At 41.3% G+C, this 13,334-nt stretch overlaps 2 protein-coding genes across 2 annotated transcripts; one reads left to right on the top strand and one right to left on the bottom strand.

Moving 5' to 3' along the window:
• Positions 1-1,952: 1,952 nt before the first annotated feature.
• On the bottom strand, positions 1,953-3,092 carry LOC306748769 (lens fiber membrane intrinsic protein-like; the record flags this gene model as incomplete). The annotated part of the gene is made up of 4 exons (XM_079231979.1): positions 1,953-2,014; positions 2,292-2,426; positions 2,522-2,671; positions 2,918-3,092. 4 exons carry the CDS (start codon positions 3,090-3,092, stop codon positions 1,953-1,955), a joined length of 522 nt encoding a protein of 173 aa, XP_079088105.1.
• Positions 3,093-6,231: 3,139 nt separating this feature from the next.
• Positions 6,232-12,614, top strand: LOC306748764 (ubiquilin-4-like; the record flags this gene model as incomplete). Its single annotated transcript, XM_079231974.1, has 11 exons — positions 6,232-6,426; positions 7,790-7,941; positions 8,045-8,193; positions 8,297-8,559; positions 8,678-8,836; positions 9,018-9,240; positions 9,352-9,491; positions 10,016-10,099; positions 10,492-10,607; positions 10,690-11,038; positions 11,127-12,614. The coding sequence occupies 11 exons, from the start codon at positions 6,232-6,234 to the stop codon at positions 11,277-11,279; spliced, it is 1,983 nt and encodes a 660-aa protein (XP_079088100.1). The 3' UTR covers positions 11,280-12,614.
• Positions 12,615-13,334: the final 720 nt, after the last annotated feature.

Genomic DNA, 13,334 nt, shown 5'->3' with positions numbered 1-13,334 from the left:
CTGTTTGAAGTGAGAGAAATTGCAGGTCTGTAAAATTAGCCCTATTTAGCAAACGGTCACATAAATCAGCAGCTTCCGTCAGTGAAAACTACCAGGTGTTATCCCCAACGCCATGTTCAACACTTTGGCTGATAGGCGGGTGACAAACCTGCCTTGGAGGGGTGACCTTGACCTTGCATTCCTGCATCCGATCACTCACCTTTAAATGATTATATGCATTGCCCACTTTTAGTACATGTATGTGTAAGTACACATGTGGTCTAGACAGTTTCTGTTGGTAACACGTGAGCGATTTTATCAGAAAATTCTGTCTTGTTGCAATATTTTACAAGCTTATATTCAGTCTTAAACATGTATTTTAGCACCTACAATGCTATCCAATTCTTTTAAAGATAGTTTTACAATGTGCTTTTCTGAGCTGATGAAAATACCAGGACTTTGATCTGGAAACTATTAATACTTTTCAATCTGTTACTATAATCCCTGACAAAAACACACTCAAAGTACTCCCAGTGCTAAAATGTCACAGATTGCTCACAATTTACTTTATGCCTGAAGGGGCAGATGAATGAAAATACCTCCACCATCATCACTTCCTCAATTGTTAAAACCTCCCATTGTAGTTCTGCAGTAAACTCATATTATTAATAATTTAGTTGCTTTGCTAAAACATGAACATTTGCCAAGTTATCCCACAGGCTAAGACCTGGCCTCAGTGAAAGCTTTAAAGCAGGGTTATGAAAGAATCTAGAGAAAAGCACACAATATTACAGAGCTTATCTCTTCACAGCAGCCACAGGGACCAAGTATGGAAACTTGGATCAAGGGATCTGTCCAGTGACTGTTTACATTTCTCTCATTGTTTCTGCGTCACCGGGTAGCCAAAGCATTCATTACCCCAGCAGCTCCTGACCCTGTCCTCCCAGCTGATGGAGAGGAATGGACGAGTACCAAGAAAAAGGAGGAAGCCGATATTAGAGACATGAGGCAGGGAAACAATCAGAGGCTGGAGACCCCACCCTGGTTCCCCCGGTCCAGGGACGTGATCGTCTTTTCAGGTTTTCCTCTCTGTACTGCAGCCTGTTCTGCACACACATGCAGACCAAAACATCACTTTTCCATGTGCTGGCTGTACTTGAGTGCACTCAGGTGATGTCAATAAACATGTTGTGGAAGATCATGCTTGGCTGCCAGAGTCAAAGCCCTTTTCCTGCAAACAACAACCTAATAAAGAACGTACATAGTTTGGGGGAATCCTTGTCTCAACAAAGTACTAAAGGGGAAGCCAATCAAATAGCTTTAGGGGGAATCCAGAGATAAATTCACGCACTGTGTTCCTTTGAGGTATTGTTCTCTGCTGTGTAGACTAATATTTCAACATTACATACCTTCCCACAATATAGTAGACCTACAACTGTGAAGCATTTTCTGAAACTGCTTCGGCCTTCTATGACACTGAAATTGCTCCAATGACTGTAGATAAATGATCGAGGATTCTCAACAATCTGCATTCTTATCTGATATTTGATCCTGATTCAACCTGTATTGCGATGCCTACATCCATGATCAAATCTAAGTGGAATGGTTTAGTGCTGCCATCTTCTGGTGGTGTTTTAGTATAGCTGTAAAAACCACACTAACGTTTAAGTATCAGCTTTATTGAATGTGCCAAATTACAATAAGAAAGTTAATTATACCAATATCCTGTTACAATAATTAGACTCATGATTGGGTTTATTTTGTTCCTCTTTGCAATCATCATTAGACTAGTCATGACTATATCTAATAATAAATCCATATTGCAAGATCATGACTTCAGTAGACAGTCAAAGGCCTCCAGGAGCAGCATCCAACGTCATCTCCTCAGTAGATCAGTCATTGATGCCCTCTGTTTGTCCTCAATCCAGAGGGGCATTGTTCTTTCTTTTTTTAAACAAACGGTCTGTCTCCCTCTAGCGTGGGCCATTTCCTCTCCTGCATTCACACATTCTGTAGGCACATATGTAGAAAATACCTGCAACGGACAGAGCCAATGTCTTTGGTGATGTAGGGATAACACAATTTAATTGAATAGATCTACTTACAATTGTTAAACAATCTGGCTTTGAATATGTGTCAGTATCAATGGGACTAGACATCAGCTCAAAATAAGCAGTACAAAAAATTCTTTCTTAGAATATTTGTTAGTAACTTCTGTGGTTATTGCTTCTTCTGAGCTCTTTGACAACTGTCAATAACAATGGGGTTTATGTCTGGAAAAAGATTGACCCCCAGGATTTGTCCTTTCTCACCTGCAAAGAAGTTCATGAGCATGGCCACCCAGCCCAGTATGTAGGACCAGGAGAAGCGCCAGTCACCGAAGCGCTTCCCCAGGAAGTTGATTGTCACTCCAGTATAAATGGCCATACCCAACAGAACAAAGAAAGCTAAAAGGGGGAACAAGTCACAGGGCAGTACATGTCAGTTATGATTAAGTTAAAGTTACGTGTATGTGCATCAATTCAGAGGTAGCAAGACTCACTGGAGACAAAAAACATGATTCCTGCAGCAAAAGAGCGGTTGAACCTTTCAAAGGAGGAGAAGTGAGAGAAGGACATGATGCCAGCGATGATGCCTGCAAAGCACGACATCCCTGAGAGGATCATGAAGGCCCTGGTGGCATTCCAGTAAGCTAGAAGGAAGCAGTTCGAAATCATTAGATTTGTCATCATTATCAAGGACTTTTCAAACGTATCATAGATTTTTAAATCTAAATAAAAGACCTACACTAGATGTAGCAGTATATGGCATCAGATATAATTTCTCTCACTTTAAAAGAAGGCATGTCTCTTGCATTAGCAGGTGTTAAAAAATATACAGATTTTGAAATAGTTAGCAAGGGGTTCATGGTTTTGAAAGACATTCTGATGGTCCTTACCTATGCTGTCAGTCTGCATGTAGCACTTGTTGGACATACAGTACCTCCACAGACCCTGGTGGGCATAGTTTCCAGACAGACGGTACTGCATCCAGTAGTCAGTTGCAGTGGAGACCACCAACAGGATATTACCAACAATCGCACAGAAAAGGCCCCCTCCCATGAAGCTGTACATCTTGAGCTGAGATAATGGGGCTGCCGCAGAGCAACTGCAATGTAGTAGGGGGAAATCGTGGGAGGTAAATCCAGAGAGTACTACAGATATTGTAACATCATATTTTGCCATTAATCTACTGCAAAAAAACATTCACACACATTTACGGTTCTTCCTGTCAAATATAAGACATTTGGCACGTATACAAATACTACTGTCTTAAAACCTGCAATTTAAGAGGTATATTTGAGGTAGAATTGGTGAAATAAACACTGTACACATTACAATTTGTGGCTCTATAAATGTACAAGGACGTCCCTAAAAAGATATCAGTACTAAATATGTTCACTCAAATTCTGCCAACACTTTGCAAAGGATCCATTATCAAAAAGGGATGTTATAGTGAAACATGATTGTCCTTTTGGAAATCCAAATGGACAATCTAGTTTCAGGTTTGAAAACCACATGTGATTCCAGCCAATCATAAAGCCATTTCACAATAAGGACAACCACAAAAATATTAAACAAACATCTAACCAAGAAATTTGACTCCATATATGAGCATATAACAAGCACATTTGCAGTTGCTCGAACCCTTTGATTTGTAAATAACATACTCAACAAAATTGTAATCCAACATACATTATTTACCTCTTTTTTAGTGGAACCATCACAATTAGTTGAACAGATGCAAAGCAAAATCACAGAGAAAGCTATGACGTTGCAGTTTGTTGTTGTTGTCCACCAGTGCTTGTTCAGCTGTAATGAGGTTTTATCTGATTCTGTCAGCCTTTGACCAACCGTAGTCTTCATATGGGAAAATGTCTTGCTCTAGGATACACACAAAAAAACACTGAAATTTGATCCCTTACCTTTTTTCTGGAAATACACCCACTCTACTGACCACCTTCCTGAGGTAAAGATAGAAACGGGTGGAGGGGAAGAGAGAGAGGGAGAGCTGTTGCTCACTTAGGGGGAAAGAGAGAGAGAGAGAGTCACAGACAATACTACAACCAAAAAGTTGCCCCCTCGTTTTTCTGTCGATGAAAGCAAAATGCTTTGCCGCAATTAGTCGCCCTGTGTGGGATGCAAATGAATGAAGCACCGTAGGGGTCACAGTGCATGTGACCCTGTACATTTGAGTGTGTGTCTGTGTGGGGTTTGTGAGGCCTTGGAAAAGGGGGGGTGGTCCATGTTTCTTTTCTTTTTTCTTTTCTTTTTTTTGGTAAATGGTGTGCTCTAGAATTGGGGATATGCATAGGTATGCAGGACTGTCTATGTCAAAGCAACATGCTGAAACAAACACTTTTCTTTCAGTGCTGTCACACAGTGGCAATGTGGAGGGACACATATAGAGAGAGCGCTCTATAGTGGCAGTGTCTCTCTACCTCTCCTAGGATTGTCTTAATTAAGATCAAATATAATATAAATATATTATATCCTGAGATTAACTTTACAGACAATAAGGCTTTTTTTTGTCTAACACACACTCAATCACAATAAGAGAACTTTTCAAACGTTGTCTTCAAAAGATAAAAGATTAACATACAAAACATGACACACTATGAACATTTAGTTTCCAAAAAGTCAAGGTAATTACCACAATTTAAATTGGAGTATTGTGTTGTAACATCAAGGATCAGGAATTATAAGTAATGTGAGAGATTGTTGAATATTCTGTCGGTATATGTGAGCATACGTGAGGACATGTTTCAGTCTCTCAGTCTGAAGAGAATGTATGTAAAAGGGCAGATACTACAGGCAGTGGTGGCCTAAAGGCCGGAGAAGTTATCCCCACCGAGAGGGCATTGAGCAATGGATTTAAAGCCCAACTACTCCAGTCGAGTTACCTGTGGCCAAAACATTAGATTATAGTTGTACTCGGTGGATTTCAAATCTGCATGCATTTTTTTCCAGAAAGGCCTTGTTTTCTGTGAAGTCTCTCTGGATAAATATGGGTGAAAGAATGATCAAGTAAAAAATGGTCAGGGAAAACAAAAGAGGACACAATGTCAGGCTAAGCATGTGTAAAATAAACTGTTGCTGGCACCTTTGGCCCAACCCCCCGGGAAATAGTGGGGGTCCCACCAGATGACCCCCGAACAGGTCAGCATCCGTCAAACAGGCTGGATTTACATCATTACTTCTAAATTCTCACCATTATTAAACGTCTAATATAAAATCAGCTTTTGACTCCCCCAGGACTCTGACCAGTTGCAGGTTTGATCCCCTCCTAAAGTCCCCCTAAACCCAGAGGAGGGAGCCTGACTATATCCTGCAAGCATTATGAGATGCATTAATAACTAAAGAAACACAGCAAACAGGGCCATTTGTTTAGGTAACAAAACAGACATTCCCATCTGTGGTTAGCACTTACTACGGTTTATTAGTTGATCAAAACTAAACCTGTAATATGAATTAGACAGTCACTGCTTGCATTCACTCAACAGATGCAGATAGAGTAATACTTGTCTCAAAGCAACTGATCAAAATGTAAAAAGAGGACTTTTTTTCTCCTCTGATTCAGTAAGAACTGTGAGTGTGGGAATAACAGATCAACACTGGATATGAATCATTGCCCTCTAGTTTTTCATACTTGCTCATGGGTGAATTAGATTAGAATTTCTTTACTCAAATATAAGAAAACCTTTGAGTGAACATGTGCTCTAATTGCTGTGTGTATACAGTATAATAAATAATAATAATAATAATAATTACACTTTTAATTAGTTTGAATTCATATTATTTTCATACATAAAATAAATGGTAAAAGCACATATACGTTACCATTTAGATCTGTTGCTCTCCTTCTTTTTTGGGGGGGTATTCTTGAGGATATATATACAACAATTAACTTTACGTTGAGGCTGCAAGTAAGGATTCTTATCATTATTGATTAATCTGTCAATTCTATTTTGTATTAAGTAATTAAGCAAAAACAATATTCTATTAACTGCCAGTAAGTTCTGAAAATGTCCATCACAATAATATGCAAGACCACCTGATCTTGATCCACCTCCCAGGTGGCAGCTTCTATATCAAATATTACATAACCCGGTTTTAACTAAATAAAAACCCATCTTCTGCCTTGTGCTTGAGTTGACCAGGCAGCAGTCATGGGAACTCCTGAGATTCGTTCTGGAAAGAGGTTTGACCTCTTATGATCCGGAAGCTGACGCCAGACCCGAGCTGTTCCATCGGCGGAATAAAGATGGCTGACCAAGGCGCCGCAGATCCTGGTAATAACAACAATAATAAACCCGAAGCATCGGAGGGAACTATTATCAAGGTCACAGTAAAAACCCCGAAAGACAAAGAAGAAATCGCCATCGCAGAAGATGCGTCTGTCACTGAGGTTGGTCCTTTTTCTCGTGTGTGGAGCTGCTTGAGCGGCTCGGCTCTCACGTCATGCCCACAACTTCAGCTAGGAAGCTAGCTAGCCGAGTTGGCACTCGTCGTCACTCTTACCGGCGAACTGATAGTTTGTGAAATCAAAGCGGCTGTGTGTAGTAGACGTATTACTGCTTGGTGAAACAACTGCTCGGTATTATTAACGTTATTGACACCCAGAAGAGAGATATGACCACGCTATTATTTGAAACGGCTAACCGGCTAGCCAGCTAACGGTAACAGTTAGCTAGCTTAGTTAGCTAACTCTGCTCGCGAGCTAAGCCGACGTTAGCTCTCGAAACTGGAGCCAAACAAGTGTCAGCTGACGGGCTGCGTTCAAGCAATAGTGGCCAGGGACCATGAACGTGGGTTTTGGCTGGAGGGGGATATGTTAAATCGCTTTCATTTCCTATTTCAGCTCGAGAGCGTTGCAAGATGCTAAAGGCTTGCTATCCCTCTAGAACATTCTCACTGCTGCCACTGAGTCATTCAGCTTTCTAGGGAATATACACGATTCCCAGAGCCAGTGTTGGCTTGGCGACGTGTTGCAGGGAAACTATGCACTCCATGTAGGTTCACGTGGGAGCCATGTTTGTCTGGTTGTGTGTGTTTCGTGGTTATATATTCACGTAGGTTTCAGGTTGAAACATTGGACTTGGATCCCTCTCTTCCAAGTGTGTGTTGCCATCTTTATCTGGCGTTACATGTGGCTTCATGGTTTCATAAATTGTTAAAGCTGAGGACTGATGCGAATAACAGCATTATTTTGTTTGTGGTAAAAAATATAATAACACTAAATCCCTCAAATTAAGAAAGATTAGATGCAAAGATAAGAACACTAATGGGCCATTCGTCCTCTTGTGAAATACATCGATCATGTGTTTGGTTGGTGGATCTATTCTATACCATCTGTTTCAGCTATAAATGTTCAAACTTGACTATATGGTCCTATCGTCACTACGCATAATTCATTGGAGTGCAGTGTAAACATAAAATACCCTTTTTATTCACTGTGAAAATGAAAGATGTAACAAGTCGGCTGCTTCCTTCATGATTAGACTATTTTCTGTGCAAATTATGCTCCACACAATACTCAAAGAGTAACTGTGATTTGGCAGATTGGGAGGGTTTAGACCACTGCTAATAGGTACAGAGGACTTATAAATTGGAATTTAAGGCCTGAAGGTTGCAGCAGAACATTCACAGATTTGAGCAGCTCTAATGACATTGAACCATCTTATTCTTGATATTATCCTTTTCATTTCCTTGTTCTTTCCCTCCTGCCTCATTTTGGATCTAATCTCTCTTCATTTCTTGCTGTCTTTTAGTTTAAAGAAGAGATCTCGAGGCGGTTTAAAGCCAAACAGGACCAGTTGGTTCTGATTTTTGCAGGGAAGATCTTGAAGGATGGCGACAGCCTCAGCCAACACGGCATCAAGGATGGCCTGACTGTTCACCTGGTCATAAAGACAGCACATAAGTATGGCTAAATTATCATTCAAGCACATGTGTCAATAATGTGTAAATACTATCAGTTTACATAAGTACAGAATTTCTAATACACCGACAAATTATCTCTATAGGGCAGGAGATGGCGGTAGCACATCAGCCTCCAGCTCAACCTCTACTCAAGCAGGCAACACCTCCACCTCTAGTCCAGGTACAAACCCCTCCTCCACAGCAGGCTCCACTGACCCTGCCGCACCACCCACACAGACGCCCAACATAATGAGTGAGTCTACCTGTATGTAACTATTTTCCTTCAAACACCCATTATCAGTTCAGCTCCACAAAGGTAACGTTTATGACCCTCACTCACCCATCTGATCCCTCAGCTGGTTTTGGTGACCTTTCCGGTCTGTCTGGACTGGGCATGGGCTCAGCTAACTTTATGGAGCTGCAGCAACAGATGCAGAGGCAGCTCATGTCCAACCCAGAGATGCTGTCTCAGATCATGGAGAACCCGTTGGTGCAGAATATGATGTCCAACCCAGACCTGATGAGACAGATGATCATGGCTAACCCTCAGATGCAAACGCTAATGGAACGCAACCCTGAGATCTCCCACATGCTCAACAACCCCGAGCTTATGAGACAGGTAAAGGAAATGGAGAGGGGCTGAATGGGGCTTAGTTTGTGGGCACTCGAATGACTACAGTAGTTTAGAATGAACTAAAACTGACTTGCATCCCCTCTCCTTTTATCTCAACTCCAAGACCATGGAACTAGCCAGGAACCCAGCCATGATGCAAGAAATGATGCGTAACCAGGACCGGGCTCTGAGCAACTTGGAGAGCATCCCAGGAGGTTACAATGCCTTGCGGAGGATGTACACAGACATCCAGGAGCCCATGTTCAGCGCTGCCAGGGAACAGGTATCTGGGATGAATTGTTACTGATCAAATCCTTGTTTGTTTGTGTTGGGTTATTCCTCTTTGGCATTTGCTTTCTTACTTTTTTTACAACCTTTATCTGGTTTTACTTGCCAGCGTTATGTGGCTAACTATATTCTGACTGTTCTGTATTTTCAAATGTGTCTAATCTCTTTCTCTGTAGTTTGGAAACAACCCGTTCTCAGCTCTAGGTGGGAATTCTGACTCTGGTGCCCAGCCGTCACGGACAGAGAACCGGGAGCCCCTGCCCAATCCATGGGGGCCACCAAATTCCTCTAACCCCTCTGAGAGTGGCGGAGCCCCCACAGGAAGCACGAGCACCACTGGAGGCACCAATCCCAGTGTGTCCAATCCTCTGGGCATCAATCCTGGTAGTCTGGGCAATGGTAAGACAGAGCAGGTTGTGGTTCTCAATACGCCTGCTTGCTAAGTCGTTTATTTACTCGGCTGTATATGCATATAGATAAATATACTCCTTTCTTTTCTGTGTGTTGCAGGGATGTTTAACAGCCCAGGCATGCAGAGTTTAATGCAGCAGATCTCGGAAAACCCTCAGCTGATGCAGAACATGCTGTCTGCTCCATACATGCGCAGTATGATGCAGTCACTGTCTCAAAACCCAGAGTTGGCCTCACAGGTATGAAACACAAATATGTGTGCACACAAACACAGGTACTGTTCATACACTGTACAGAAAACACAGGATGTAGTCATATTAAAGTACAAATCCTGGTTATTTGGATCTAAAGCTTGCTTCAGAACTCATTGTTATTCAGATTGTGTACCACATATTGAATCTATTTATTCTGTTGAACTCTGTAGTTTGTAATGAAATGTAAATAGGTTCAAGCCTGTTGTGCATTAGGCAGATACGCCCAGCTAGTTATTGCGTACTCAACAGAGGGGATTGTCTGTTAAGCTCATTTGCAGCAAATTGTAAGAAAAAACACACAGCCCTGACTTATTAGGTGCTAACAAACAATGATGACTGTACACCAAACCAGAAAATCCTTCCAGTGGACTGCTGCACAAACAGTAACATGAAATACGGGGATTTTTGTTATTCTACATTTTGTCAGCTACATATAATATATAATTTAACACCAACTCAGATGTTGAATGACACATTACCATAACTGTCTCTCTTTCTCTCTCTAACAGGTTTTGATGAATAACCCCTTGTTTGCTGGAAACCCACAGCTGCAGGACCAGTTCAGATCTCAGTTGCCCATTTTTCTGCAGCAGGTACCGCACCCATTTTAATCAGATAACTCGGTCCTGTGTTAAGTTATTTTCCCCAGTAAAACGTAAGGAGGGTCCTCATGAAATTAAATAAAGAATGGCACTGATTTTATATATACTGCAATAACAAGCTTTGGTATAGATTATCTGAAACTTGGCACGGATATTTATCTGCACATGCTGAACATTTTTCTCTCAAGAATCATACACATTGGTTTGAGATTTGAGTTAAGATTTTTTTCTTTTGACAAACTGAAAGTCATTTTCTCATAAATTTTTATCAAAATTCCATCTGGACATTTGGCTTAGATGTGCCCTTTTTTTTTGTTGCATTTAATAGACTGCCTGGTTGAACGTTTGGTTAGTTAATTGCTACACACTCCGGTTGGTTACAGATGCAGAACCCAGAAGCCCTGTCAGTGATGACCAATCCCCGCGCCATGCAAGCTCTCATGCAGATCCAACAGGGTCTCCAGACACTGCAGACGGAAGCACCAGGCCTCATGCCCGGGTATGTTCTAACAGACAGATATACAGATATTGTTTTTTCTGGTACATTTTTTCCAACTCTTCTGTTTTTTCTTTTGGCTTAGTTTGATGACGGGTGGAGTTCCTGGTGGAGTTCCTGGTGGAGTTCCTGGTGGAGTTCCTGGTGGAGTTCCTGGTGGAGTTCCTGGCGGAGTTCCTGGCGGAGTTCCTGGCGGAGCTCCAGGTGGATTTCCTGGCGGAATTTCTGGTGGATTTCCTAGCGGATTTCCTGGTGGATTTCCTGGTTTAATTCCTGGCTTAATTCCAGGCATACCCACAGGTGGGGGCATGCCAACAGAGAACCCGGCCTCCTCACCAAGCAGTGCAGGAACAAACGCCGCCCAGCAACAGCTGATGCAACAGATGCTCCAGATGTTTGCTGGAGGAGGAGGAGGTGGAGGTGGAAGTGCAACGGTACACGGATACATGCACGGATATTACATCTTTCCCACCTGTATGTTTTTAAAAAAAAATTTTTATTCCATTTATGTTCCCTCCGTAGACCCAGACCCCAGAAGTGCGGTTCCAGTCCCAGTTGGATCAGCTGACCGCCATGGGCTTCATCAACCGCGAGGCCAACCTTCAGGCCCTCATTGCTACTGGAGGAGACATCAACGCCGCTATCGAGAGACTGCTGGGCTCACAGCCCTCGTAAAGACATACAGTACATACTGACACACAGACACGTGCGTACATACACACCTAACTCATAAACACACCCAGCATCTACAGAGAACCAAGAGAAATTTAAGTGTATTGTCCCAAACTTTACAGAAGACACTTGGCAGGATCTGTTAGACCCTCATTCTACATCTGTTCTCAGATCATTCCCTAGTCCCCATACTTTTTGGTGTCATCCAACCAGATCTCTGTCACAGAGTGCTGCTGTAGAGCCGGACTGAACCACTCTCATCTTGAGGGGTGTTCTGGTGCAGAGAAAGGAGCGAAAACCTCTCCTGAAAAGGGACTCCCAACCATTTCTTCATTCACTGTTTTCTTCACATAAAACTGGAGTTGATTGTTGCAGACACTTACATAATACAGATTAAACCCATGTGATGTGATTGGCTGTTGGCTCTGTTTTACACATGGCCATTGTCAGGCAGTTTGTTAGCGTTTAACGAGCAAATCAATACATGAACATTTTCTGGTATACCGACAGTAAACCTGAACCCCAACAGGAAGACAACTTGTCCATACAGAAGTTCAACCCCATTCCTCCCTAAAACCCCATTCTCGAGATTCTACATAAATAGCTGTTTTTGCCCAACAACTTTCACTATTTATTGCAACCGCTTAATAAAATGACGCCCTCCACACTTACCTTAACTTGTAATTTGTCATTCCAGATAAAAGTGCCCACTCAAGGGTGCACAGTGTCTTTTCCTTCTGAGGCACCACTGCTGTGCCTTCTGTCCTTCCCTGCCCTATAAGAGCATTGTCGGCAATGACACCCCCCATTCAGTGGGTTGATTAGAAGCTCCCAATAAATTCCACACCGCATCATCCAGGACTGTAACCATAATCAAATATCACATTGCAGCAGCTCCGAAGCAGACGACGCTGTTGGAATGAATATGAATGAAACAAACAAACAAGCTTTCCTTTCGTTTTAATCTGATTCTTCTTTTTTCATTATATTTTTCTTTTTTTGAGGTGCAGTTTGTACCTAGAGATAACTATGATTTGTCTCGCATAAAATAAACATTGAAATCAAGTGAGTAAAAAAATAAATGAATAAGTAATGGAAAGGCTTTACAAACAATTAATGTATGGTGGCACCATACGTTTCTAAAATCAAGTTCTAGGTTGTCTTTTCTTTTTTTTGGAAAATCTCAGCATTGTCGTTGTGGTAACCTTGGCAACTGCTTCTATAGCTTTGCTTTGTCTGTTGACCTCAGCTGAAAAAAAATCCATCTCACAATTGAACATGTTGAAACTAACTTTTAACAGTACTGTACTAAAGAAGAATAAAACATGGTCAAAAACAGTCCACGCCCTGTGTCAGGTGATTATAGCCGTTTGAAGGTGCAAAATGTCATCTGGAGCTTTCCATTCATTCACCTTTTCTGCTCTTGATGTTAATATACAGTAATTACATGTATGATCCTCTTCTGTTTGTTGTTTAATACGTAAATAATCTGTTTGGGTGACACATTATCATATTGAGAGGTAAGTGGGCAGTTTATTTGGTACGATATGAGTAACACTTGATTTACAGAAAATCATATTCCCTGATTTTCTTCCTATAAAGGAACTGATATGTCACCCTCAATTAAAATCCGGTTTCTGGAAACGATGTCAATTTGATTTACATAGCCCAATATGACAAATTTGCCTCAAGTAGTTTTATAATCCAGACATCATACCACACCATCTATCTGTAGATCCTTAGACAATAGTTGTAATTTGGTATTTCATTTATATATTGATTATTGAGTAATTATGTAAACATCCAAAAAGTTCTTTTCAGAGATTATTTTTCTCACAGCCTCATAATTGTCTCTTTACTGTAGGAAGTACTGAATTGCATACCTATTTCCAGAAAAAAGGTTAGGTAATTATATATGAATCTGTAAAATATACAGGTTTTACAGGTTAATGACAATTTTGTATTAATACATATTGTCATAGGATGAATGAGTCAATATAGCCATGACTCAGTATCTTAAGCTTTGATAAGCCTTTAATATTACCATGTGAGCCTCAA

This window comes from Taurulus bubalis (genome assembly GCF_910589615.1).
Source record: "Taurulus bubalis genome assembly, chromosome: 16".
NCBI classification, from domain to species: Eukaryota; Metazoa; Chordata; class Actinopteri; order Perciformes; family Cottidae; genus Taurulus; species Taurulus bubalis.
The sequence above is the reverse complement of the archived record's forward strand: the minus strand, read 5'-3'. Positions and strand labels throughout refer to the sequence as shown.